We start from the raw sequence: 27888 nt of genomic DNA, 5'->3' as shown, positions 1-27888 counted from the left end.
CTCCTCCCTCCCGCGCCAGCTCCTCGGAAAGCCAGAGGTCCTTAGTGCGCAAACGCCTTCCGTCTGCGCCAACTCCTCCCTCGGGGGCGGGGACACGCGGGGCCCAAGATGGCGGCCAGCCGCTACCGGCGTTTTCTCAGGCTCTGTGAGGAATGGCCGCTGGACGAGACCAAACGGGGCCGGGACTTGGGCGCTTATCTGCGGCAGCGGGTAGCGCAGGCCTTTCGGGAGGGAGAGAACACCCAGGTGACACAGTGTGGGGACCGCCTGCGGCGGGAAGGCGTGGGGGGTAGGGGGGCAGGACAAGGCAGGGCGGGCCGGTGGCGGGCCCGGCGCATGCGCGCGCCGTTCCCTCGGCCACACGTGCGCGTGGACGGCTCCGTGCTCTTAACAACGTACCCCTCGGAGTTCTAGGACGCTTTTAAAAATCTGGAGACCTGGGTCGTTCGACCTACTCGAATCAGAGTGTGGGGCAGGCCTTGGCCTCAGTATTTTTAAAAGCTCTCCATGATTCTAGGCGCAGTACCTGTGGCAGTCTGTTCCTCCCCTGACACTACCGTACCTCACAGTGCTGTGTGGTGACCGATAGCCAAAGCCCTGTCCTCACCCCAGGCCCCTGCGTTTGAGTAGACCTGCGTTTTTGTGGTTTTTTTTTTTTCGGCTTTTGTGTTTTGAGGGCCGCACCTGTGGCATATGGAGGTTCCCAGACTAAGGGTCGAATCAGAGCTACAGCTGCTGGCCAACACCACAGCCACAGCAACGCCAGGTCCGAGCCGCGTCTGCCACCTCCACCACAGCTCATGGCAACGCCGGATCCTTAACCTACTGAGTGAGGCCAGGGAGCAAACCTTCGTCCTCATGGGTGCTAGTCATATTCAGTTGCCTCGTAAAAGACCCTAAGACTCCATGATAGGGTCTTAAAGACAGGCTCTGATTAGAAGGTGGATTTTATCATAAGACCATTGAGCTGGGAAGGTTTAGTCGGGGCCGATGTGACCTAATTTACTTTTTTTAAAGATCACTCTGGTTGTAGTAGTGAATGGATTATAGGGGGGCAAGAATAGAAGCAGTCAGCTGGAGAAGAGGTTACTCTGGCAGCCCAGGCAAGAAATGGTGGTGTGGATGCAGAAGGCAGCCCAGGAGAGGGAAGTGGCTGGATTGAGGTTGCCGTGGAAGGTTGCGGCCACAGGTTTCCCTGATACATTGGATGCAGGATAGAAGGAAAGGTGAACCAAGGGTCACACCTAGATTGTTTTGGCCTGAGCATCTGGGTGGAAGGTGGTGCCATTAACTGAGATGAGAAAGACTAGATGAGGAACAGGTGGGATGTGGGAAGAACATCTTGTGTTTGGTGTTAGACGTGTTGAACTTGAGATGCAGAGTGCTGTTACCTCTGAGTGGAAATGTCAAGTAGACAGTAGGATATTTGAGCCTGGGGCTCGGGTGAGAGGTCAGGCCTATGAGATAGCATATACACACATACACAGTCTGAGGAAGTGACTTTTGCAAAATTTGGCCACAGCTGTCAAAGTAGGAACATGGTCTTTTGCAACTTAGCTACACGGAGCCAAGCCAGCCCACCTAGTAGAGCAAGAACATGCCCAGTGGCATCATGGGGACAAGCACTGGGTGGGTGTTGGGATGGATGGAGTGTCTGACTAGGGCTGGGGAGGGTGTGGGGGTGTGTGACACCACACTGAGGCCTCACACTTCTTACAGTGCTCTTCACTGGCCCAAAGGATAAAGATTTTGCAGGCAAGAATCATAGCTAGTCCCAATCCTGTGAATCCCATAAGCCTTCTAGGGCTGTGCTCCCTATGTATTTCTGGTGCGAGCTTCCTGAAAATAGAGGTTGTTCCATTTTTATCTTTCTCCCCATAGTGTCTCACATAGTTCCTCACACATAAAAGACACTCAGTAAATGAATGGATGGTTACATAAATGATTGGTGGTGGCTCATGAGACAAAAATCATTTGAATATAGTTGCAGGTGTAGCAGAACTAGATGGAGAGAAGTTGCAAAGAGTGAGAAGGGGATATTTCTGTGTCCTGAGTGGTGAGAATGAATTTGCAGGCTTACTCACTGGGGAACTGCGGGAACTGCAGATGAGGGGCAGAACCTGGTCCTGATCACCAGGGAGCTCACGGGACTTACTCTGAGGGAATTTGGAGGGCGGGGGACCAGGCAGCAGAGAAGCAGTGAGGGTGTGACCTTCCCCAACTAGACTGTTAGTGAGAGAGGGGCGAGGGGCCAGGAAAGGAGGGCAGAGTGTTCTCTTTGGAGTTGCCATCCTTTGTCATCACCTGGGGAAATGGCTCCGATGAGTCAGAGGCCCACACAGATTTGAGTCATGGCTGCAGGTGCAAGTCACCGCTCAGTGATGGTTCCACAGTGGCTGATGAATGTGCCCTGGTGGAGTGAGCCAGGGCGTCATGATGGCAGCAGACACATGACTCAGGACCTCCTGGTACCTCATCCTGATATCACCTGAGAAGGTGCCTGGCCTCAGTGAATGCTTGTGGTGATCTTTAGGAGGAATAGTCCCTTGCTGGAATTGAGGGCAGTCCTGTCAATTACTTCCCCTCACACCCCCGGACTGAGAGAGAAAGGTCGCTCTGGTAGGTTCTTTGCTAGGCTGGCAGCCACCAGCAGGCAGTAGACCTGGTCGGCTGATGGGTGTGCAGCTCCCATGGTTGTGCCACTTGTCAGGAAGACAGGCCTGGAGGGGGCAGCTCTGCCCCGCACCTCGTTCCAGGAGAGAGAGGCAGGCAGTCTTCGGCCTTGGGCTTCCTGCCACAGTAGCACTGAACGTGCACCACACAGCATGCTTGCCTGGTCTCATTTAGTTCAGTCCTCAGTCCAGCTGAGTGAGGTCATCTCACAGTTCCCATCTTACAGACCAAGAAACAAAATGAGAAAAGTGAAACAATGTACGTGGGTTCCCTGGGAGTTAGGTGGCAAGGCTGGCGAGACACAGACCCAGCTGCCTGGCCTGGCACTGCCTCCTTCCTGCCTGATTGACTTACTTCTTGTTAGGAAGGCCTCTTGTCCATGAACTTCAAGCCACTCCCTTCCCCTCATTTCCTGCTCCAACCTTTCTGGACCAGGGTCAGTTTTGGCAAAGAATCCCTGTGAGTACCCACCTGCTTCTCTGTAGCCCAGGCACTGCTCCCAGTGCAGACGGGAAGAAGACCGGCCTCGGTAGGATACCGGCCAGAAAAGCCAGAACACTAGCAAGCAGGTGAATCTTTGAGACCTGTGCCGGAGTGGAGCAAGGACTGCTGGCACCAACTCCCTCACAGGTGCCCCCCCAGCCCACCAGGAGGCAGGGGTGGGAGGCAGGAACACTCTTGACATCCCCTTCTCCTCTAGCCTGCTGTGCAGGTTGGGAAGTTCGCCCTTTCAGTTCAGCTTCCTTTTGGGAACATGTCTTCCCTGCAGCACTGAGAGCTTAATGAAAGGATCACAACGTGGGGGAAGGCTAAACAACTGTAATTGTTGGCTTAAGTATTGAGGAAGGAGCAAGCCCTTGTAATGAGATCGTTAGGCGCACAGGCAGCTTCTTGAGAGGTCCCTGGCTGAACCAACTTACCTGGCATGGGGCACGGCTCTGGGGAGCATCTTGGAGATGCTGCCACCCAGGAAAGAGGCTCACTCACCCTTGTGTTAAATATCCAGGTTTAAGTAATGTCGCCCCTGTTTGGAAGGAGTTGAACTTCGTCTGGGGTTGGCAGTAATGTAGCTGATGCTTCACTCCTCAGAGGAGTCTTGAAAGGTTTGATGTAATTCTGTTTTCCGGGTCACCTGGCCAAGCCTGGTCTGCAGCAAGCCTCTGTGTGGCCTCCGTGTGGCTGAGCTGCTCCTTAGCAGCCTGGCACCTGTGGGCAGTAGTGATGCCATCTCAGCATAACAGCTCTGTGTGTAGGTCCTCTGAAGTCAAGTGTTGAAGGAAAGGCCTGCAGACAGATAATGCTATTTTTAGTTGTGATATTGAGCCCACTGCACAGCAACTGTGGGGATATTCAGCTCTGAGGGCTGCAGGTGTCCCAATCTCCCCAGCCCCGGGTGGAGCTACAGGGCATTGAGATCATGTTCAGACTGGTTTTCCAGGCATGTTTAAAATGCAGGTGCTTCTCCTGTAAGGCACAGCCACAGCAGCACAGGATCCGAGCTGTGTCTGCCAACTGCACCACAGCTCATAGCAACACCAGATCCTTAACCCACTTAGCAAGTCCAGGGATCAAACCCGCGTCCTCATAGATACTAGTTGGGTTTGTTGACTGCTGAGCCGCGAAATTGGTGTTGGTTTTTTTTTTCCCTCTCCTAGTCCATAGGTTGTCTTTTCATTTTGTTTATGGTTTCCTTTGCTGTGCAAAACTTCTAAGTTTGATTAGGTATGATTTCTTTTTTTGTTTTAGTGGGTTTTTTTCCCCTTTTATTTCTTTTGCCTTGGGAGAAACTTAAGAAAACAATGCTGGAGTTCCCATTATGGTGCAGCAGAAATGAATCCGACTAGGAACCATGAGGTTGCAGGTTCAATCCCTGGCCTCAGTGGGTTAAGGATCTGGCATTGCCGTGAGCTGTGGTGTAGTTTGCAGATGCAGCTTGGGTCCTTTGTCACTGTGGCTATGGCATAGGCCTGCAGCTGCAGCTCCAATTTGACACCCAGCCTGGGAATCTCCATATGCTGAGGGTATAGCCCTAAAAAGCAAAAAAAAAAAAAATGCTGAAAACATTGCTGTGATTTATATTAGAGAATGTTCTAGGAGTTTTATAGTGTCATGCCTTATATTTAAGTCTTTAAGCCTTGAGTTTATTTTTTGTATGTGATCTGAGGGAGTGTCCTAACTTCACTGATTTGCATGGGGCTCTCCAGCTTTCCCAGCAGCACCACTTGCTGAAAAGAATTTGTCCATTTTATATTCTTGCCTCTTTTGTTGAAGATTAATTGATCTTAGGTGTGTGGGTTTATTTCTGGGCTCTCTGTTCCTTTGATCCATATGTCTGCTTTTGTGCCAGTACCATGTCATTTTGATTACTATAGCTTTGTAGTATTGTCTGAAGTCTGGGAGGGTTATGCCTACAGCTTTGTTTCTTTTTCCTCAGGATTGCTTTGGCAATTCTGAGTCTTTACTGGCTCCATATAAATTTTAGGATTACTTGTTCTAGTTTTGTGAAAAATGTCATGAGTAATTTGATAGGGATAACATTCAATCCTAGATTGCTTTATAGTCATTTAATTTCATTTTTATTTTTATGGCCACACCTGTGGCATGTGGAAGTTCCCAGGCCAGGGACTGAATCTGAGCCACAGCTGTGAACTACGCTGCAGTAACACCAGATCCTTTAAGCCATTGTACCACACCAGGGATTGAACCTGTACCTTTGTAGCGACCAAGTCACCACAGTCGGATTCTTTTTTTTCTTTTTCTTTTTCTTTTTCGGGCTGTACCTGCAGCATATGGAAGTTCCAGGCCAGGGGTGGAATCAGAGCTACTGCTGCTGGTCTGCACCACAGCCACAGCAACACAGGCTGAGCTACAACTGCAACTTACACCACAGCTCATGGCAACGATGGATCCTTAACCCACTGAGGCCAGGGATTGAACCTGCATCCTCCTGCATGCTAATCAGGTTCATAACCCACTGGGCCACAATGGGTAACTCTTGCAGTCAGAATCTTAACCCATTGTACCACAGTGGGAACTCCAGTGTGGCCATTTTAACAGTATTAATTCTTCCAATGCAAGAGTTTGAGATATTTTTCCATTTCTTTGAATAATCAGTTTCTTTTATCAGTGATTTACATTTTCAGTGGTTTTCATCATACAAGTCTTTTGCCTCCTTGGTCAGATTGTTCCTAGGTTTGGTTTGTTTGTTTGTTTTTTCCCATGATTTTATTTTTTTATTTTTATTTATTTATTTTTCTTTGTCTTTTTGCCTTTTCTAGGGCCGCTCCTGTGGCATATGGAGATTCCCAGGCTAGGGGTCTAATCGGAGCTGTAGCCACTGGCCTGTGCCAGAGCCACAGCAACATGGGATCCAAGCCACGTCTGCAACCTATACCACAGCTCATGGCAACGCCAGATCCTTAACCCACTGAGCAAGGCCAGGGATCGGACCCGCAACCCCGTGGTTCCTAGTCGCATTCGTTAACCACTGAACTACAACAGGAACTCCCCCATGATTTTATTTAAAAAAAAGTTTTTTTTTTTTTTTTTTTTGCTTTTTAGGGTCACACCCATGGCACATGGAGATTCCCAGGCTAGTGGTCAAATCAGAGCTACAGCTGCCAAACTACACCATAGCCACAGCAGCACAGCATCTGAACTGTGTCTGTGATCTACACCACAGCTCACATCAATGCCAAATCCTTAACCTACTGAGTGAGGCAGGGATTGAACCCACAACCTCATGGTTCCTAGTCGGATTCGTTTCCACTGAGCCACGACAGGAACTCCTGACAGGATTTTTATAGGGTTTTTTTGTTTGGTTGGTTTTGGGGGGTTTTTTTAGTTTCTCTTCCTAATATTTCATTGTTAGTGTAGAGAAATGCAATGCATTTCTGTATGTTAACCTTATCTCCTGCTACCTGGCAGAATTTGTTTATCAGTTCTGATAGTTTTTGTGTTGAGTCTCTTGGGTTTTATATGTAGGGTACAATATCATCTCTATAAAATGACAGTTGTACCTCTTCTAATTTGGACGCCTTTTATTTTTTTTTTCTTATCTGATTGCTGTGGCTAGGACTTCCAATACTATGTTGAATAGAAGTGGTGAGAATGGGGGGAGGGGCAGAAAAGTGAAGAGAGTGGGCATCCTTGTCTTGTTCCAGATTTTAGCTGGAAGGCTTTCAGCTTTTCACTCTTGAGTATTATGTTGTCTGTGAGCTTGTCATAAATAGCTTTATTTTTCTTTTTACGGCTGTACCTGCAGCATATGGAAGTTCTCAGGCTAGGGGTAGAATCAGAGCTGCACTTGCAGCCTATGCCACAGCGATAGCAACACCAGAACAAGCCAAATCTGTGACCTTTGCTGCAGCTTGCAGCAATGCCGGATCCTTAACTCTCTGAGCCACAACAATAACTCCATAAATAGCTTTTATTATGTTGAGATATGTTCCCTCTATAGTTCTTTGGTGAGAATTTTTATCATGCGTGAATGTTGGATATTATCAAATGCTTTTTCTGTATCTGTTGAGATAATTATGTGGGTTTTGTCTTTTCTTTCATTGGTGTGGTACGTAATGTTGATTGATTTGCGAATGTTGAACCACCCTTGTGACACCGGGATGAATCCAGTCTGATAATGGTCTATGACCCTTTTTATGTGTTAAATACTGTTTGCTAGTATTTTGTTGAGGGTTTTTGCATCCATACCCTTCAAAGATATTGGCCTGTAATTTTCTTTTTTGCTAGTGTCTTTGGTTTTGTTTATCAGGATGATGGTGGCTCCATAGAATGTATTTGAGAGTGTTCTTTCCTCTTCAGTCTTTTTTGGAAGAGTTTGAGAGAAATTAGTATAAGCTCTTCTTTATATGTTTGGTAGAATTCTCCAGTGAAACCGTCTGGTCCTGTACTTTGTAGGGAGGTTTTGTTTTTGTTTTCGTCTTTTGAGGGCTGCACTCGCAGCGTATGGAGGTTCCCATGCTAGGGGTCTAATCGGAGCTGCAGACACTGGCCTACACCACAGTCACAGCAACGCCAGATCTGAGCCTCATCTGCAACCTATACCACAGCTCACGGCAGCACTGGATCCTTAACCCACTGAGTGAAGCCAGGGATCAAACCCGCAACCTCATGATTCCTAGTCGAATTAGTTTCCGCTGTTCCATGATGGGAACTCCTTTTTTTTTTTTTTTTTTTTTGTCGTTTTACCTTTTCTAGGGCCACTCCCGCAGCATATGGAGGTTCCCACACTAGGGGTCTAATCGGAGCTATAGCCACTGGCCTACACCACAGCCACAGCAATGCAGGATCTGAGCTGTGTCTGCGACCTACACCACAGCTCACAGCAACGCCGGATCTTTAACCCACTGAGCAAGGCCGGGGATCGAACCCGCAACCTCATGGTTCCTAGTCGGATTTGTTAACCACCGATCCACGAGGGAAACTCCTCAAGATATTTTTTATTTTTATTTTTTTATTTTTTTATTTTTTTTGCTATTTCTTTGGGCCGCTCCCACGGCATATGGAGGTTCCAAGGTTAGGGGTCATATCGGAGCTGTAGCCACCGGCCTATGCCAGAGACACAGCAACGCCGGATCATTAACCCACTGAGCAAGGACAGGGACTGAACCCGCAACCTCATGATTCCTAGTCGGATTCGTTAACCACTGTGCCACGACGGGAACTCCAAGGTATTTTTTAATTCTCTGTGATTTCATCATTGACCCACTGGGTTTGTTTGTTTGTTTGTTTTTTAATTTTATTACAGGGTTTTTAAAAATTTTATTACTTGATTGTATAACAATCATCATAACCAAATTTTATAGCATTTCCATCCCAAACCCTCAGTGTATCCCCCCTCCTCCCAACCTGTCTCATTTGCAAATCATAAACTTTTCAAAGTCTTTGAGTCAGTATCTGTTCTGCAAAGAAGTTCATTGTGCCTTTTTTTTATTTTATTTATTTATTTATTTTTCTTTGTCTTTTTGCCTTTTCTTGAGCCGCTCCCAAGGCATTTGGAGGTTCCCAGGCTAGGAGTCTAAGCAGAGCTGTAGCCACAGGCCTACGCCAGAGCCACAGCAACATGGGATCCGAGCTGTGTCTGCGACCCTCACCACAGCTTACGGCAACACCAGATCCTTAACCCACTGAGCAAGGCCAGGGATTGAACCTGCAACTTCGTGGTTCCTAGTTGGATTTGTTAACCACTGTGCCACGACGGGAACTCCTGTGCTGTTTTTTTAGATTCCACATGTAAGTGATAGCATTTGATGTTGGTGTCTCATTGTCTGACTGACTTTACTTAGCATGGTAATTTCTAGGTCCATCCATGTTGCTGCAAATGCTGTTATTTCTTTCCTTTTAATGGCTGACTGATATTCCATTGTGTATATGTTCCACATCTTCTTTATCCACTCCTCTGTCAATGGGCACTTAGGTTGTTTCCATGTCTTGGCTATTGTATATAGTGCTGCAGTGAACATCAGAATACATGTGTCTTTTTGAGTCATGGTTTTCTCTGGATAGATGCCCAGGAGTGGGATTGCTGGATCAAATGGTACTTCTATTTTCAGTTTTCTGAGGAATGTCCACACTGTTTTCCACAGTGGTTGCACCAATTTACATTCCCATCAACAGTGTAATAGGGTTCCCTTTTCTCCACACCCTCTCCAGCACTTATTGTTTGTAGACTTTTTGCTGATGGCCATTCTGGCTGGTGTAAGGTGGTACCTCATAGTGGTTTTGATTTGCATTTCTCTGATAATGAGTGATGTTGAACATCTTTTTATATGTTTTTTGGCCATTTGTATGTCTTCTTTTGAGAATTGTCTGTTTAGATCTTATGCCCATTTTTTGATGGGTTGGTCATTTTTTTGGTATTGATCTGAAGAATGTGTTTATAAATTTTGGAGGTCAATCCTGCTTGTCGGTCGTGTCATTTGCAAATATTTTCTTCCATTCTGTGGATTGTCTTTTTGTTTTGTTTAGAGTGTCCTTTGCTTTGCAGAAACTTTTAAGTTTAATTAAGTCCCATTTGTTTGTTTTTATAGTCATTACTCTAGGAGGTAGATCTGAGAAGATGTTGCTGTGGATTATGTCAGAAAGTGTTTGGCCTGTTTTCCTCTAAGACTTGTATAGTATCTGGTCTTATATTTAGGTCTTTAATCCACTTTTTGTTTATTTTTGTGTATGGTGTTAGGAAGTGTTTTAATTTCATTCTTTTACATGCGGCTGTCCAGTTTTCCCAGCACCACTTATTGTAGGGGCTGTCTTTTCTCCATTGTATATTCTTGCCTCCTTTGTCATAGATTAGTTGACTGTAGGTGTGTGGGTTTAATTCTGGGCTTTCTATCCTCTTTCACTGATCTGTATTTCTGCCTTTGTGCCGGTACCATACAGTTTTGATGACTGTAGTTTTGTAGTATAGTCTGAAGCCAAGGAGCCTGATTCCTCCAGCTCCATTTTTCTTTCTCAGGATGGCTTTTGCTATTCTGGGTCTTTTGTGCTCCCAAACAAACTTTAAAATATTTTGTTCTAGTTCTGTGAAAAATGTCCTTGGTAATTTGATAGGGATTGCATTGAATCTGTAGATTGCCTTGGGTGAGATAGTCATTTTTATAATATTGACTCTACCAATCCACGAGCATGGTATGTCTTTCCATCTGTGTCATCTTTGTTTTTTTTTTTGGTTTTTTTTTTGTCTTTTTGCCTTTTTTTAGGGCTGCTCCCGTGGCATATGGAGGTTCCCAGGCTAGGGGTCGAATCGGAGCTGTAGCCACAGGCCTACACCAGAGCCACAGCAACATGGAATCCAAGCCGCGTCCGCAACCTGCACCGCAGCTCGCGGCAATGCCAGATCCTTAACCCACTGAGCAAGGGCAGGGATCGAACCTGCAACCTCATGGTTCTTAGTCGGATTCATTAACCACTGCGCCATGACGCAGAAGTTTTTTTATTTTTTATTTTTTATTTATTTATTTTTTTGGTCCTTTTGCCTTTACTTGAACTGCTCCCGTGGCATATGGAGGTTCCCAGGCTAGGGGTCTAGTCAGAGCTGTAGCCACCGGCCTACGCCAGAGCCACAGCAACACGGAATCTGAGCCACGTCTGTGACCCACTCCACAGCCCACAGCAACACCAGGTCCTCAACCCACCGAGCAAGGCCAGGGATCGAACCCGCTACCTCATGGTTCCTAGTCGGATTCATTAACCACTGTGCCACGACAGGAACTCCCCAGAAGTTTTTTTAATTACTGTTTCAATTTCAGTACTTGTGATTGGTCTGTTCATCTTTTCTATTTCGTCTTGGTTTAGTCTTGGAAGATTGTACTTTTCTAAGAATTTGTCCATTTCTTGTAGGTTTTCCATTTTATTGGCATATAGTTGCATGAGTAGTCTCTTATGATTCTTTGTATTTCTGTGATGTCTATTGTAACTTCTTTTTCATTTCTAATTTTATCGATTTGAGTTCTGTCTTTTTCTTGATGAGCCTGGCTAAGAGTTTATCAGTTTTGTTGGTCTTTTCAAAGAACCAGCTTTTAGTTTCATTGATTTTTTTTCTGTGGTTTTCTTCATTTCTATTTCATTGATTTCTGCTCTGATCTTATGATTTCTTTCCTTCTACTAACTTTAGGTCTTATCTGTTCTCTTTCTAGCTGCTTTAACTAAAGTTAGGTTGTTTATTTGAGCTTCTTCTTGTTTCCTGAGGTGGGCTTGTATTGCTATCAACTTCCCTCTTAGAACTGCTTTTGCTGTATCCCATAGGTTTTGGAGTGTTGTATCTTTGTTGTCATTTGCCTCTTGGTATTTTTTAATTTTCTCTTTGATTTCTTCAGTGATCCATTGGTTGTGTAGTAGCATGTTGTTTAGTCTCCACTTGTTTGTGCTTTTTGCAGTTTTTTCCTGTTGTTGATTTCCAGTCTTATAGCATTGTGGTTGGAAAAGATGCTTGATATGATTTCAATTTTCTTAAAGTTACCAAAGCTTGATTTGTAGCCCAGCATGTGATCAATGTTAGGGAATGTTCCGTGTGCACTTGAGAAGAATTTGTATTCCGATGCTTTTGAATGGAATGTCCAACAAATATCTATTTAAGTCCATCTGGTCTAATGCTTCATTCAGGGCCTGTGTTTCCTTATTGATTTTCTGTCTGGATGAACTGTCCATTGCTGTAAGTGGGGTGTGAAAGTCCCCCACTCTTACTGTGTTATTGTCAATTTCTCTTTTTAAGGTTGTTAGCAATTGCCTTATATATTGTGATCCTATGTTGGATGCATATATATTTACAATTGTTACATCTTCTTGTATTGATCCTTTGATCATTATGTAATGTCCTTCCTTGCCTTTTAAAATATTCTTCATTTTAAGGTCTATTTTGTCTGATAGGAGTATTGCTACTCCAGCTTTCCTTTGATCCCCATTTGCATGGAATATTTTCTTCCATCCTCTCACTTTCAATTTGTATGTGTCCCTAGAACTGAAGTGGGTCTCTTAAAGACCACATATATATGGATCTTGTTTTTGTATCCGTTCAGCCTGTGTCTTTTGGTTGGGGCATTTAGTCCGTTAACATTTAAGGTAATTATTGATATGTATGTTTTTATTGCCATTTTATTAACTGTTTTGGATTTGTTTTTGTTGCTCTTTTTCTTCCCTTCTTCTCTTGTTCTCTTCTCTTGTGGTTTGATGACTATCTTCAGTGTTGTATTTGAGTTGATATTTCTTATTTGTTTGTGTATCAATTGTAGATTTTTAGTTTGCAGTTGCCCTGAAGTTTTGATATAGGAGTCTATATATATATATGAGATTGTTTTAAGTTGTTGGTCTCTTAATTTCAAGTGCATCTCCAGTGTCCTAAATTTGTACCTTCCTCTTCACACAATTTTTTTTTTTTGTCTTTTTTTTTAGAGTTGCATGCATGGCATATGGAGGTTCCCAGGCTAGGGGTCCAATCAGAGCTGTAGCTGCTAGCCTACACCACAGCCACAGCAACACAGGATCCAAGCCACATCTGTGACCTACACCACAGCTCACAGCAACGCCAGATCCTTAACCCACTGAGCAAGGCCAGGGATTGAACTCGCAACCTCATGGTTCCTAGTTGGATTTGTTAACCATTGAGCCACGACGGGAACTCTGATTTCTGATTTTAGTAACATAATTGTGTGTGAATGATTTCCTACCTTTACTATATATATGCCTTTACTGGTGAGCCTTGTCATTTGAGGTACTTTTGTTTCTAGTTGTGGCCTTTTCTTTTCTGCCTAGAGAAGTTCCTTTAGTATTTGTTGTAAAGCTGGTTTAGTGTTGCTGAATTCTCCTAGCTTTTGCTTATCTTTACAGATAAAGCTTTTGATTTCTCCCTCAAATCTGAATGAGAGCCTTGCTGGGTAAAGTAATCTTGGTTGGAGGTTTTTTCCTTTCATGACATTAACTTAATACTGTGACACTCCCTTCTGGCCTGCAGAGTTTCTGCTGAAAAATCTGCCAATAACCTTATCAGGGTTCCCTTGTATGTTATTTGTTTTTTTTCCCTAGCTGCTTTCAATATTTTCTCTTTGTTTTTAATTTTGATCAGTTTGATTAATATGTGTCTGAGGTGTTCCTCCTTGGGTTTATTTTATATGGTACTCATAGTGCTTCTTCCCAGATATGAGTGAGTGCTTCCTTTCCCATATTAGGGAAATTTTCAGCTATTATCTCTTTGAATGTTTTTTCTGTCCCTTTTTCTCTTCTCCTTCTGGTACCCCTATAATACGGATGTTGGTGTGTTTAACATCATCCAGAGTTCTCTAAGACTCTCTTCATTTCTTTTCATCTTTTTTTCTCTTTTTTGTTCTGCATCAGTGATTCCCGCTAGTCTGTCCTCCACCTTGCTTATTCGTTCTTCTGCCTCCTATATTCTGCTGTTGGTTGCTTCTAATGAATTTTTTTATTTCAGTTATTGTATTTTGCATCTCTGCTTGCTTAAGTTTTAAATCTTGTATTTGTTTGCTCAACGTTTCCTGTAAATTATCAATCTTTGCCTCCAATTTATTTCCATCTTCAGCATCATCAATCTAAAGTCTTTTTCCTGGAGGCTGATAATCTCCAGATCACTTAGTTGTTTTTCTGGGGGGTTTTCTGTCTCCCTTATCTGAGTTATAGTTCTATGACTTTTCATTTTTATAGGTTTTTGGTGTGGTGTCCTTTTTGCAGACTATTAATAGAGTTGTAGCCTCTCTTACTTCTGATGCCTGCCCCCCTTGTGGCTGAAGTTGATATGGGGGCTTGCTGTAAGTCCTGATGGGAGGGACTGGTGCCTGCCCACTGGTAGGTGGGGCTGATTCCTATCCCTCTGGTGGGTAGGGCTTTGTCTCTGGGTGAGATTATAGGCGGCTGTGTGTGTGGGGGGGTGTCTTTAGGCAGCCTGTTTACCAATGGGTGGGGCTGTGATCCCACCTGGATTATTGTTTGGCCTGGGGTTCCTCAGCACTGATGGATGGGGTCATATTTTCCCAAAATGGCCACCTCCAGAGAAACACACACTGATGAATATTCCCAAGAGCTCTGCCTCCAATGTCCTCCCCCCACAACAAGCCACATTCACCCCCTGTTTTCCCAGGAGATCCTCCAAGAACCACAGTCAGGTCTGACCCAGATTCCTATGGAGCCTCTGCTTTGCCCTGGGACCCAGTGTACATGAAAGTCTGTGTGTACCATTTAAGAATGGGGTCTCCGTTTCCCCTAGTTCCATGGAGCTCCTGCACACAAGCCCCACTGGCCTTCAGTGCCAGATGCTCTGGGGGCTCTTTCTCCCAGTGCCAGATCCCAGACGTGGAGACTTGATGTGGGCCTCAGAACTCTCACTCCTGTAGGTGACTCTTTGTGATAACAATTACTTTCCAGTCTGTGGGCTTCCCACCCCGGAGGTATGAGGTTGTTTACATTGCGTGATCACCCCTCCCACTTTTTGATGTGGCCTCCTCTTTGTTTTCTGGAGTAGGATATCTTTTTGAAAGTCTCCAGTCCATTTATTTGGTTGAAGTTTGTTCAGCATTTGGTTGTAATTTTGTTGTTTTTATGAGAGAAGTTGAGCTCCAGTCCTTCTGTTCCATCATCTTAATCCCGTCTCCCCTGAAACAATTTTCTAAAGTAATTCCATGTTCTTGGATACATGTCTTACAATTCTCATCATTTTTCAGTTCTGGATGCTCTTAAGTCCAACATCATAGTGCCGACATGGTTGGGTGAGAGCCTCTTCCAGATTGCGGACCTCTCCTTGCAGCCTCACAAAGTGGAAGCTGTTCACAACGAATTTAATAATAAAACATCGTTTTGGCAATCCTGTGTGGACAGACCCAAAAAAAAAAAAAAAAAAAAAAGTGTGCTGCCTCACTAACAGGCCTGCAGGCCACCATCTGCTGCCTCTGCTCTATAGAAACTCTGGAGATCAACCCTCTACTGGGCCCCATTGGTATTTTAGTAATAGGTTTTGGCTCCATGTAATCTTTTTCTCTTGTTTTTCTTTCTGTGGTTGATCTGTAGTTTCATGGCTTTGTAGTTAGAAAAGATGCTTGAAATAATTTCCATCCTCTTACATTTGTTGAGGCTTGTTTTGTACGTGACCCACTCTAGAGACTGTTCCATGTGTACTTGAAACAGATGTGTATTCTGATTTTTTTGGATGTAGCATCCTGAAAATATCAGTTAGGTCTAACTGTTCTGTATCATTTAGGATCTCTGCTGTCTCACTGATTTTCTGTCTAGAAGAGCTGTCCATTGACATCAGTGAAGTGTTAAAATCTACTGTTGGAGTTCCCGTCATGGCGCAGTGGTTAACGAATCTGACTAGGAACCATGAGGTTGCAGGTTCAATCCCTGGCCTTGCTTGGTGGGTTAATGATCCGGCGTTACTGTGAGCTGTGGTGTAGGTCACAGACACGGCTCGGATCCCACATTGCTGTGGCTCTGGTGTAGGTCAGTGGCTACAGCTCCAATTTGACCCCAAGGCTGGGAACCTACATGTGCTGCGGGAGTGGCCCTAGAAAAGGCAAAAAGACCAAAAAAAAAGAAAAAATCTCCTACGTTATTGTGTTCCTGTCAATTTCTCCCTTTATGTCTGTTAGGATTTGTTTTTTGTATTCATATGCTTCTATATTGGGTACATGTATGTTAACAAGCATAATATCCTCTTCTCGTATTGATCTTTTTATCGTTATATACCATCCTTTGTATTTTTCTTTGGACACATTTGTGGCATGCAGAAGTTCTAGGGTCAGGGATCTAACCCAGCCACAGCAATGACAACACTAAATCCTTAAACTCTAGACCACCAGGGAACATCTATATAGTATCTTTCTCTGTGGCCTTTGTTTTAAGGTCTGTTTTGTCTGAAATGAGTATTGCAACCTCTGCTTTCTTTTCATTTCTATTTGCACGAAATGTCTTTTTCCATTCCCTCATATTTAATCTGTGTCCTTCTCCCTAAAGTGAGTCTTTTGTAGGCAGCCTTTCATAGGCTCTTGTTTTATTATCCAATCTGCCACTCTGTGTCTTTTGATCAGAGTATTTAGTCCATTGAAATTTAAGGTAATTATTGATAGGTATGTATTTATTGCCTTTTTTTTTTTTTTTTTTTTTGGTCTTTTTGCCATTTCTTGGGCCGCCCCCGCGGCATATGGAGGTTCCCAGGCTAGGGGTGTAATCGGAGCTGTAGCTGCCAGCCTACACCAGAGCCACAGCAACATGGGATCCGAGCCGTGTCTGTAACCTACACCACAGCTCACAGCAATGCCAGATCGTTAACCCACTGAGCAAGGCCAGGGATCAAACCCGCAACCTCATGGTTCCTAGTCAGATTCGTTTCCACTGCGCCACGACGGGAACTCCTATTGCCATTTTAAATCTGGTCTTCTAGTTGATTTTATATATATATGTGTGTGTATATATATATTTTTTTTTTTTTTTTTTCTTTTTATGGGCATACCTGCGACATATGGAAGTTCCTGGATTAGGGGTCAAATCAGAGCTGCAGCTGCCAGCCCACACCATAGCCACAGCAATGCAGGATCCAAGTTGCATCTGTGACTTATGCTGCAGCTTGCAGCAATGTCAGATCCTTAACCTACTGAGCAAGGCCAGGGGTAGAACCCACATCCTCACGGAGACTACGTTGGGTCCTTAACCCACTGAACTACAATGGGAACTCCAGTTTTATTTTTCTTCTTTGTTCCTTTCTTTTTATTTTTTCTTTTGTGTTTTAATGGTTTTCATTTGTATTATGCTTGAGTTTTCTTCTTTTTGGTTTTTGTGAATCTGTTGTATGTTTTTGATTTGTGGTTATCCTAGTTTTCAAGTATATTAACCCATTACTGTGCCTACTTGCTTTAGACTAGTAGTCACATAAGTTCAAACATATTCTTTTTTTTTTTTTTTGGCCACATTTGCGACATGTGGAAGTTCCCAGCCCAGGGATTGAACCCATGCCACAGCAGCAACCCAAGCCACTGCAGTGACAGTGCCAGGTCCTTAACCTTCTGCACCACAAGAGAACTCTTTAAACACATTCTTAAAAATCTACATTTTTTTGATTCACCTCCCCTATGTTTTATGATTTTGATATCCTGTTTTACATTTTCATCTTTATCCTTTTGCTGTTTATTGTAGTTACAGTCATTTTCATAGCATGTTTTGGGTTTTTTTAAAAAAATATGTTCTGATTTATTTATGTGATTTATAATCCTTTTATATATCTGCTTTTCCTGTTATGATTTTCTCTTTCCTATAGATCCCTGCTTCTTTTCTATTAGAAAAGACCTTTCAATACTTCTTTTAGGATAGGTCTAGTATTGCTATATTCTTTAATTTTTGCTTGTCTGAGAAAGTTCATCTCTCTAATATTTTAAATGGTAATCTTGCTGGGTAGAGTATCCTAGGTTGCAGATTTTTTCCTTTTAGGACTTTAAATATGTTTTACCATGGCCTTTGGCCAGGAACTTTTTTTTTTTTTTTTTTTTTTTTTTTTTTTTTTTTTTTTTTTTTTTGCTTTGCTTTTTAGGGCCGCACTCATGGCATATGGAGGTTCCCAGGCTAGGGGTCTAATTGGAGCTACAACTGCTGGCCTGCACCACAGCCACAGCAATGCCAGATCCAAGCCACATCTGTGATCTACACCACTGCTCATGGCAACACTGGATCCTTAACCCACTGAGTGAGGCAAAGGATCAAACCCACAACCTTATGGTTCCTAGTCATACTTGTTTCTGCTGTGCCGTCACAGGAACTCCTGGCCAGCAATATTTCTATAGAGAAATGAGTTGATAGCCAGCCTTATAGGGGTTCCCTTGTAAGTAACTCTGTTTTTTTCTTGATACCTTTAGAATCCCCTCTTTTAACTTTTGCCATTTTACTTACTTATTTATTTAATTATTTATTTATTGCTTTTTAGGGCCACACTCATGGCATATAGAAGTTCCCAGGCTAGGGGTCAAATTGGAGCTACAGCTGCTGGCCTACACCACAGCCACAGCAATGCGGGATCTGAGCTGCATTTGCAACCTACACCACAGCTCACAGCAACACCAGATCCCCGACCCACTGTGAAAGGCCAGGGATGGAACCTGCAGCCTCATGGATACTAGTCAGATTTGTTTCCACTGTGCCACAATGGGAACTCCTGACTTCAGCCATTTTAATTCTATGTCTTAGTGTAGGGTTGAGGTTCATCTTGTTTGGGACCCTCTGTGCTTCTTGTATGTGGATATCTGTTTCCTTTAGGTTTGGGAAGTTTTCTTTTTGATTCCCTTTTCTCTTTCTTCTCCTTCTGGAATCTCTATTATGCATAGATTGTCCCACTTTATCTTATCCCATAGGTCTTAGATGTTGCTCTCATTTTTTTTTCCCATTTGTTTTTCTGTCTGCCGTTCTGATTGGGTGATCTTGCAGATCACTTATTTGCTCCTCTGCATTAAATAGTTTGTGTTTGTTCCCTTTAGCTCAGTTTTCATCTTAGCAGTTGAGTTGTCTGATTTTGATTGACTCCTCTTTATAGTTTCCAGCCCCTTGTTCCAGTGATCTGCATTTCTATCAATAGTCTTAATTCCTTCAGGATTTTTATTCCCTCTGTTTGAATTTAGTGCTATTAGACTGAAGAGGTCTGTTCATTGGCCTTTCAGGGGAATTCTCTCTCTTTTTTTTTTTTTTTTTTTTGTCTTTTTTGACATTTCTTGGGCCACTCCCGCGGCATATGGAGGTTCCCAGGCTAGGGGTCAAATCAGAGCTGTAGCCACCGGCCTATGCCAGAGCAACAGCAACGCGGGATCCAAGCCATGTCTGCGACCTACACCACAGCTCATGGCAACACCGGATCATTAACCCACTGAGTGAGGCCAGGGATCGAACCCGCAACCTCATGGTTCCTAGTTGGATTCGTTAACCACTCCGCCACCATGGGAACTCCTCTCTTGTTCTTTAATTGGGAGTAGTTCCTCTGCTTTTTCATTTTACTTATATTTCTCTGACTCTGTGGCTTTAGGAGAAACAGTTAGCTACTGTGTTCTTGGAAAGCAGTTTCTATGTGGGACCCTCCCTGTGTCTGATATTTTGGGTGCAAGGGCTATTTTTGGTAGGGATGCTGCCACATCTTTCCTCAGGGTGTGTTGGCCGTTGTCCCCTTGAAGGGGGTGTGTGGCTGGTGGTGTGGTGACCAGAGCCTGCACTGGATTTTGAGCAAGACCTCCTCTGTGCTCTGTGGTTGTCACAGCCCTGTCAGGGGCAGGGTCTGCTCCCCATTGTTGGAGTAGAAGCCCCAGAAGTTCATTACCAAGTCATAAAACCTTTCGTAGATTTTCCTGGACCAGATCCAACTCTACCTTAATTAACAAAGCAGTTTGTGACACCCTTTGCCAAAAGTGCTCATACGTCCCTTTGTGTGACTAGAATAGGGGCCGATGTACCATTTGCTATCACCACCCAAAATTCAATTTGGAAAATCGAAATCAGTGCCTGCAGCTGTGATATAGATTTGTATGTATAAAAATTTAATATGGTAAAGAGAAATTTACTGACGACCGAGCAGGGGAAATGCAAAAGGAGCAAAAATTGAGCCGTAAAGGACACTTTGTCAGTTGAACATCTATTTTATTCACATTTAGGGAGCAGAGCTGAATTTTTCATAATATCCCACTGCTGCCTTTTTCAAACCCAGCGCTGCTATTAGTCCTAAAATGTCTGTAATCTCATTAGGTGTGAATGTGAAACCAGGTAATTTAAAGCTTGTATGTTAGACTATCTCTAATAGTGCATAGTACACTTCATCAGGAAAAATGTGTTTCAACATTCAGGAATGCATATGTGCTGGAGTCTGAACAAAGTGGGATGTGGGCCAGGGTGAAGCTTCTGGAATTAGATAGGTGTCTCTGTTGATGCACTTTCAAGCAGTAAATAAGACCACTTTGTTTGTTTGTTTGTTTGTTTTTTGGTCTTTTTAGGGCCGCACTCGCAGCATATGGAAGTTCTCAGGCTAGGGGTTGAATTGGAGCTGTAGCTGCTGGCCTGTGCCGCAGCTACAGCAACGCAGGATCCAAGCCACATCTGTGACCTTCACCACAGCTCAGGACACCAGATCCTTAACCCACTGGGCAAGGCCAGGGATCAAACCTGTGTCCTCTTGGAAGCTAATCAGATTGGTTTCTGCTGAGCCACGATGGAAACTCCGAGACCACTTTCTAACTGCCAAGTTGGGTTGGGGTGACCAGGGACCAAGAACTGGCCCCAGCTCCATCTCTTCTTAGGTAGTGATGCCGTGGCTGAAGGTTGACACACCTCAGACTCCCATAACCTCCACCAAGCTGCCTGTACAGCCTCCTGACCCCAGATGGGAAATCAGCTGACAGGGTCAGTTTTTGGTGATTGATGATGTATAGGCACTTAGGTGTTTGGTTCCTCCCGGATTGTCATTGAGCTCCAGGCATCTGTCAAGTATCTGGGAGGCTGTCTCTCTAATCCTGAGAGGAGTAGTACAGGAGGCCAGAGGGTCATTCTGGCTTTTGAGCAGTGCTCTGTATGGTGACCTGTCCCCTGCTGCCTACAGAGGCAAGAAGGGCTGGGGAAGAAGAGGACCCCCTGCCTGCCCAGAGGGTGCAGCGGGTGGCGGCTGCACCCCTGGTGAATTTGGGGAGAAGCAGGAGGGGCTCCTAGGGGCAGGACTTTGGGGGTGCAGGTTTAATAAGGGTCCAGGAGGGTGCTGGGGGGAGTCAGCGTGTGAATGCCTTTCTCGGGAGCCTGCTTAGAAAGGTAGGTATGGTAGGAAGGGAAGGGCAGTGTCGGGGGGCGGTGTGCGGCCCCCGCTGACTGATCATGGAATGCTGGGGGCCGGGGGCCAGGCCAGGTCCGAGTGAAGCTTGGCCATCTCCCGTCCCCCCATCACCTCTGCCAGTGCACTGATCCCTGCTGTATCCTCACTGCCATCCTGGGCCTGGGGCCCCCACTTCCTTCTGGTGGCCTCCCCCAACCCTGCGTGGCCCCAGGCAGGGTCCCCTGTCGCCACCTGGATTGTCCTGAAGTCTCTTTCCCCTTGTGGGGTGCAGCAAAGGCTGTGTTTCCCATGGGTGTTTGCCTGCCACATCCCTCACCAGGTCCAGCCCCAGTTCAGAGCAGTCCACATGTTACCTTGTTTATCCTCACACCCCTCAGAAATAAGGACTTTTTTTTTTTTTTGATCTTTTTGTCTTTTTAGGGCCGCACTTGCGGCATATGGAGGTTCCAGGCTAGGTGTCTGATCGGAGCTACAGCTGCCGGCCTCCACCACAGCCACAGCAACACCAGATCCTTAACCCACTGAACAAGCCCAGAGATTGAACCCGCAACCTCATGGTTCCTAGTCAGATTCGTTTCCACTGCGCCACGACGGGAACTCCAGAAATAGGGACTATTATTATCTTCTCTTTTACAGGAAAAGTTAAGTTGGCGAGTGTACCTCAGAAATGTCAATTCGAGAAAGATAGGAAGGCGGGGACCTCTCACAGGTGCGAGGAGGAAGGGACCTGGGAGGTAGTGTAGTAGGGCCCCCGGCCCCAAGGTTCTGACCAAGACAACTGACGATGGACTGGATGGAAGTGTCAAGGCCGAGTGTCCTGAACCTGATGACTGATCTGTGCTTATGTAAGAAGATGCCCTTATTCTCAGGAAGCACACTGACCTGTTAGGGACCTATTGTGCCTGATTTCCTCTCAAAGGGATCAGAAGAAAAATAAGTATGTAAAGACATAGAGAAGGGTAAAGGAAATGTGGCAAATTATTTGAAGTGTCAGGGGTGGGGTGGAGTAGGGTGGGCTGATTTGCCTGATGGCCCATCGCTGACAGATGATGGGGCCCAAATCAGGCAGTTTGGCTCCACATCTCCCCCAGGCCCACAGACCTGCTTAGTCTCGGGCCGGGTCCACATAGGTGCTTTTTTAAACATAAAAGTGAACAAGTCTGTGCAGGTGTGAGGAGAGCAGGCAGAAGATGGAGCACAGTTATCTTGCTAATCTCTTGATTTCTGAAAATTTGGCTGCTATTTCTCTTTCTCTTGTATCTTGTGCCTTCTGTTTGTCTGTCATCTGGTTAGTTCTGCGTGCTCCGCTGAAGACAGAACGTTCAAAGTGCTTTCCTCCCGGGAGCGTGCTGCCCAGTTCTGTTCCAGCTAGGCTCTCCCCCAAGGTGCCGCCCGCAGGGAGTCAGCGCTCAGTCACCAGCCTCACAGTTTCCCTCCATCCTTCCTTGTCGGCCCTTAGCCCCAGTCCACTCAAGTAATGCCTTTGATGGTTATTCAAAAATGCTGGCTTCCTTGTAGCCCATCGCCCTTCTCTTCTGATGTGCTGCCTGGGTGTCCTCATGATGGGTGGCCTGGACCCAGGGACAGGATCATCTGTTTTGAGTAAAATGGGGACTTCATTTGATGCACACATGGAGGTGGAAGCAGCGCTGCCTTGTTAAAACACTTAACTACTGATTTACTTATGCTCTGCCTTCTTGGAGAAAGGCTTTAGGTTGGAAAAACCCTTCATTTGAATCCTGGGGAAACACTAAAGAGAAAGTTTCGTTCTGGGGAGCTTTCCAAATTCTTGGCAGAATACTGAAGGAACTATAGCTAAATAATAGCAAGGACAGAAGAGTATGGAAGGGGAAGAGCACCTGTACCTGCTTGTGGCTGGGCCTTCCCTGGAATTTGCAGCAGGTAGTTCTCCCCCCTTTCCAGTGGGAGGCTTCCGGGCTCTGGGCCTTGTCCTTCCTGGCAGGACCCAACCGGACCCACCCCTTGGTTCACCTCCCTTCACTGTCTCATCCTCAGACAAAGCTTTCTCCATGTTCCTTTTCTTGTAAAATTTCAGCAGCTTCCCATTTAGCACAGATGAAAGCTCAGGTGATTTTGCCTTTCATAAAAGAATCTTTTTTTTCATGCATTTCATATTAAAGGTTTAACTTAAAAAGCTCTTTCTTGGGAGTTCCTGTCGTGGCGCAGCGGAAACGAATCCAACTAGGAACCATGAGGTTGCAGGTTCGATCCCTGGCCTTGCTCAGTGAGTTAAGGATCTGGTGTTGCCATGAGCTATGGTGTAGGTCGCAGATATGGCTCGGATCTGGCATTGCTGTGACTCTGGCATAGGCCGGCGGCAACAGCTCCAGTAGACCCCTAGCCTGGGAACCTCCATATGCTGAGGGTGTGGCACTAAAAAGACAAAAAAAAAAAAAAACTTTCTTTTTCCCTGCTTCAGACTCTTTTACCTGCATGTTCAGTCTGCCAGCCTGATGCTCGGGTCCAAGGCCTAGAGGGCACCCCAACCCCTCCACCAGGAAGGCCCTCTCACTCTCTCCTCAGCGCCCCAGCTCCTGTGTATCCTTTAGAACCCAGCATAGCCTCCCTCCCAACATCCACCAACCGCTTGAGTGCACGGCCCCCTCCTCTGACATTTGCCACCTCGCATCACCCCACCCCACCTCCTGCTGCGGTGGCATGCTGGCCCAGAGGTCCAGGTGCTTGGCAAATGTTTGTTGCCAGGTGTTTTTGCAGGTGGGGTGGGGGGTGCTGAGGTGGGGCGTGTACTCCAGAAAAGTGATTGTCATCGCTCCCCAAGGGACAGAGCTATCACTGCAGGCCTGTACCTGTGAAAGCCTTACTCAGTGGGCCCTTCCCTGGGGATCAAGGTGGGCTGGGGCTGGCAGGAATGGCTGCTCACTTTCCTGGGGCTGCTTTGTTTTTCAGATTGCAGAGCCCGAGGCCTGTGATCAGATGTACGAGAGCTTAGCTCGGCTCCATTCAAACTATTACAAACACAAGGTGAGTGGGCCAGCCTTTTGTATCCCAGCCTCTGACCAGACTGCCAATGAGAATGTGTGTAGTTTGATTAGGCCATGTGTTGTAAAGAGTTACGGTTTTGCCCCTTTGATATGTTACCATTAATTTCAGCCAAGCCAACAAAGGCACCTGGTAGAGGCTTTCAGTTCACCTAAATGAAAGCTGCTTATAATTTTGAATAAAAGCATGTGTATTCTCTGCCAGTGTGTGCTTCAACACCCCACTCTGACAGCTGTTGCTCTCCATGTGTGCTCCCATCCCCTCTGAGGGAACTGGTCTTCCGCACACTCTGCGACAAAGTGGGGTGGCTTGCAAAGTCCTGTAGACCAAGCTGGGCTTCTCCTCTGCCCTGACAGGGTTGCTGTCAAATTCTGTTTAGTGTTTTTTACCCACTCTTGAAAAATGTGCTCAGTCACTGCACCAACATACATGGCCGGAAGCCTCACCTGCACGAAAAAGGGATTCCTTCCAAACCGTCGCACCTCAAAGTGAGAGCAGCAGTAGGGCACCTTTGGGAGCTGGTTAGTGCAGGATCGTGGGCCCACCCAAGCCTCTGAACCACAGCTGCTTTCTGAGAGGGTTCAAGGGCCCGTGTGCAAGCCCGGCTCACCCTCCAGGTGATGCTGGTCCTGCCGAGGCCAAGCCTGGCCTCCAGGTGGCGCTGTTTCACCTGCAGCCTCACCCTGGGCGCTCATGGGGGGTGAAGTGCGGTCAAACACAGCTTCTCTCCCGGTCCTCCGGCCTCGAATTCTGCTGCACAACTAATCTCTTCTCCATCTCTTCTTCCCCGCCCTGCCTTGACCAGTACCCTCGCCCCAGAGACACCAGCTTCAGTGGGCTGTCCCTGGAAGAGTACAAGCTGATCCTGTCCACAGGTACGGAAGCGCGGCTGCCCTCTGCTTGGCTTGCAGATGAGCCCAAGGGGGTTGCCTAATAAGCAGTTTGCTGATGGCAAGTCTGTGGAACGGCCCAGAGGAAGTTCTGGAGCTCCAGGGCTCATGCTTTTTGGCTATAGAATATGGAGACAGTCAAGGACATTGTTTAAAAAAAGAAAATCCGTCTTGAGAGCTTTCAAATTCAAGGCTGGGCAGCAGGGAGCAGGGGAATATGTATTTGCCAAATGGAAGTAGTTGAAATCAGGATGGAAGGAAAATAATTGTATTTTTATGGTCCTAAGGGGGCTTTATAAACAATGAGGGTTTTAATTAAAACAAGAAGCCATTCAATAAACGTGTATGGGGATATCCGCCTAAGAGTTATCTGACCCAGGGGACTTGGTCTGTGGGTTAGATAGGGCTTTAACTAGGTGTGTTTTGGAGTCATTGACTCTGGTTAACAAGAAAAGAAACACCCTGCATAGCTCATCCCCTCCTCACTTCCCCATCTGCATTGTCGCTGCAGGGGACATAGGGGTGGCGACAGGGGGAAATTTACTATTTTTATTGCCAAGGACACCATATGTAAAAATAGGCTAATCTTTTCTGGGAGGACATGGCCCTGAAACATTGCCTCTGATACTCTAGAAATTTCTCTTTCCTGTTCCTCTGGCAGCCTTTAGCAACTAAGTTTTGAGGATGTAGGCTTCCAGAGAACTCTTAACCTCCTGAACAACCTGCTTAACCTCCTGACAATCTGCTATTGTCTATCAACTCTGATCCTGGTTTTTGTCACAGCACTGTGGAAAACTGGGGTAAAGATACTTTGGCCAGGCAAGAATTACCTTTTTGGCAATTAAAAAGTAAACACAAACACTCTCACTCTCTCTCTCTCACACACACACACAAATAAGTGTATCCCCAAGTCCCTGGCCCACTTAATTACCAGCATAGATGCAGTGTCATTGTGAGGCTTTGAGCCAGGTTCGAACTTGAATTAGAATGGAAAGAGTTTCCAGAAGCTGAGCCTCCGCCCTCAGTTAACCCTGGAATCCTGAGTTGGGGGGAGAAGGGGCCGCAGCAAAGGAGGGAGAGGTAGGACATCCCCCCTCCCACCCCAGTGGGCATGGGCAGCAGCTTGTCCTGGCTAAGGGTTCAGCCCCAGGAAGGGAACGGGTCACATTTGCCCAGCACGCTGCAGGGCTTCGTGGGGACCATGGAGTGAGCTTCCCGAACGTCTCTGACGGGGCAGGAACGCCCCTCACAGTGTTTGCAGTGAGGGTTTGAGGGCCGGCAAGTCTGGGTCCCGGTGTATCCACCTTGACTTGGGGTCATGGCAATCCTAGGGGGTGCTCAATGGCCTGTCCGTGGACAGGGACCCCTCAGTGTCCCATTGCGTGCCCCATGAGGGCACCTGGACTTCGGGGAAGTCCTCTGGTGGATGCTGGGCTCACGGCTGAGGTTGTGAGCCCACTGGTGATGGATGCTAATAGTGTAGTGACCTTTTTGTTTAGAAAAACTGTTTGCTCCAGAACTTTCATTAACAACTGGAAATCCAGGCTATGGAGTTTGGTGTTATGTGAAATTAGGTATCATAGAACTTTAGGCCCAAGAGACTTTAGACCAGTGCTTCTCAGCTGGGGGCCGGTGTGTGGCCTGGTCTAGAGACCATTTTAGTTGTCACTGCTGGGTGGGGGAAGGGCAGGGGGTCGGGGGTGCGAGTGGGGAGATGCAGCTGCAGTGGCCTGTCAGCCCCACATGGTATTATTGGGTCTCAGACTGAGGACCTCCACCTCAGTCCTTGATTTTGGGGGGAGGGTGGTGCAGACCTGCGTTTAAACGGGGCCCACTGGCTGGCAGGGCACCTGCTGCCTTCACTGTGAGGAGACCTACCTTTTCCTTTTCTTGAGCACAGGCCAGTGCCAGCCATGTTATTCCCATTATTTCGTTTTTTTTTTTTTTTTTTTTTTTTGCTTTTTAGGGCTGTACCCACTGAATATGGAGGGTTTCCCAGGCTAGGGGTCAAATCGGAGCTACAGCTGCCAGCCTACACCAGAACCACAGCAACGCAGGGTCCAAGCCATGTCTGCAACCTACACCACAGCTCATGGCAACACTGGATCCTTAACCCACTGAGTGAGGCCAGGGATCAAACCCTCAACCTCATGGTTCCTAGTTGGATTCATTTCCACTGCGCCACAATGGGAACTCCCTATTATTTCCTTTAAAAGGTTCACCTTTGGAGGCAGGTGTTTTTATTTCCACTTTACAAAGGAGGAGCTGGAGAGTTAGAGGTCAGCTGATTTGCTTGAGAGGCCCAGGTCTTTGCCTCCCCTGGGGCTTGCTCCACTCCCAACACGGGTTCCAATCCCAGCCTCACCACTTCCTTGCCATGTGACCTGTCAAGTTCCTTAACCCCACTCTGCCTGTTTCCACCTCTGAAAAATGGAGATAAGGCTGTGTGGGCCTCGTGGCTGACGCTGCAGCACCATCTTTGTGATCACTTGAAGCTGGGTGGAAGGGGCTGCTTGGATGTGGAACACTGCTCAGATGCGAGCAGGGGCCCCTATAAGGACACAGCGCCTGGTGCAGTCCTGATTTGTGGGGACTCCCTGTTCCCACCTGTTGTGCTGACTGGAAGTGGCAGCACCATTCCGCTTTCTTGGGGACACACTGAAAACCAGGGCTTGCTTGTGTGGAAACAGATGTCCTGAGGGCCAACCCATGTAGCCATTTTAGACCCTGGTCTGCTGTCTCCCCTTTGCAGATACCTTGGATGAGTTCAAGGAGATGGATAAAGGCGTGTGGAAGAAACTGCAGGAGAGGTTTGCCCCCAGGAATCCCGAGGAGAAACACAAGGCCTGGGCCCGCGCCTTGTCGCGCCCGCGTACCTGAGCGCGAAGTCTTGTTTGCTGCCATCCTCAATAAAACGCCCCAATCCCCCATCTCTGGCCTCACAGAAAGGAAGCCTTTGCTCTAAAGAAAGCCTGGCCTTTTGAGAAGGGAGCGGGCTGAACACACGCCCTG

At 46.3% G+C, this 27888-nt stretch overlaps 1 protein-coding gene across 1 annotated transcript; it reads left to right on the top strand.

Moving 5' to 3' along the window:
• On the top strand, window positions 93–27806 carry C7H6orf125 (uncharacterized protein C6orf125 homolog). The gene is made up of 4 exons (NM_001243451.1): window positions 93–246; window positions 23894–23968; window positions 24792–24861; window positions 27629–27806. The coding sequence occupies exons 1-4, from the start codon at window positions 109–111 to the stop codon at window positions 27754–27756; spliced, it is 411 nt and encodes a 136-aa protein (NP_001230380.1). The 5' UTR covers window positions 93–108; the 3' UTR covers window positions 27757–27806.

Source organism: Sus scrofa, chromosome 7, assembly GCF_000003025.6.
Source record: "Sus scrofa isolate TJ Tabasco breed Duroc chromosome 7, Sscrofa11.1, whole genome shotgun sequence".
Classification (NCBI taxonomy): Eukaryota; Metazoa; Chordata; class Mammalia; order Artiodactyla; family Suidae; genus Sus; species Sus scrofa.
This window is presented reverse-complemented; position numbering and strand designations above follow the sequence as displayed.

What these genes read in the sequence shown, in the direction of transcription:
- C7H6orf125 (NM_001243451.1), top strand. Translation starts at nt 109, where the DNA reads ATGGCGGCCAGCCGCTACCGGCGTTTTCTCAGGCTCTGTGAGGAATGG. An exon ending in CAAACTATTACAAACACAAG is followed by an intron (nt 23,969 to 24,791) that starts GTGAGTGGGCCA and finishes TGCCTTGACCAG; the next exon opens with TACCCTCGCCCCAGAGACAC. An exon ending in CAAGCTGATCCTGTCCACAG is followed by an intron (nt 24,862 to 27,628) that starts GTACGGAAGCGC and finishes TCCCCTTTGCAG; the next exon opens with ATACCTTGGATGAGTTCAAG.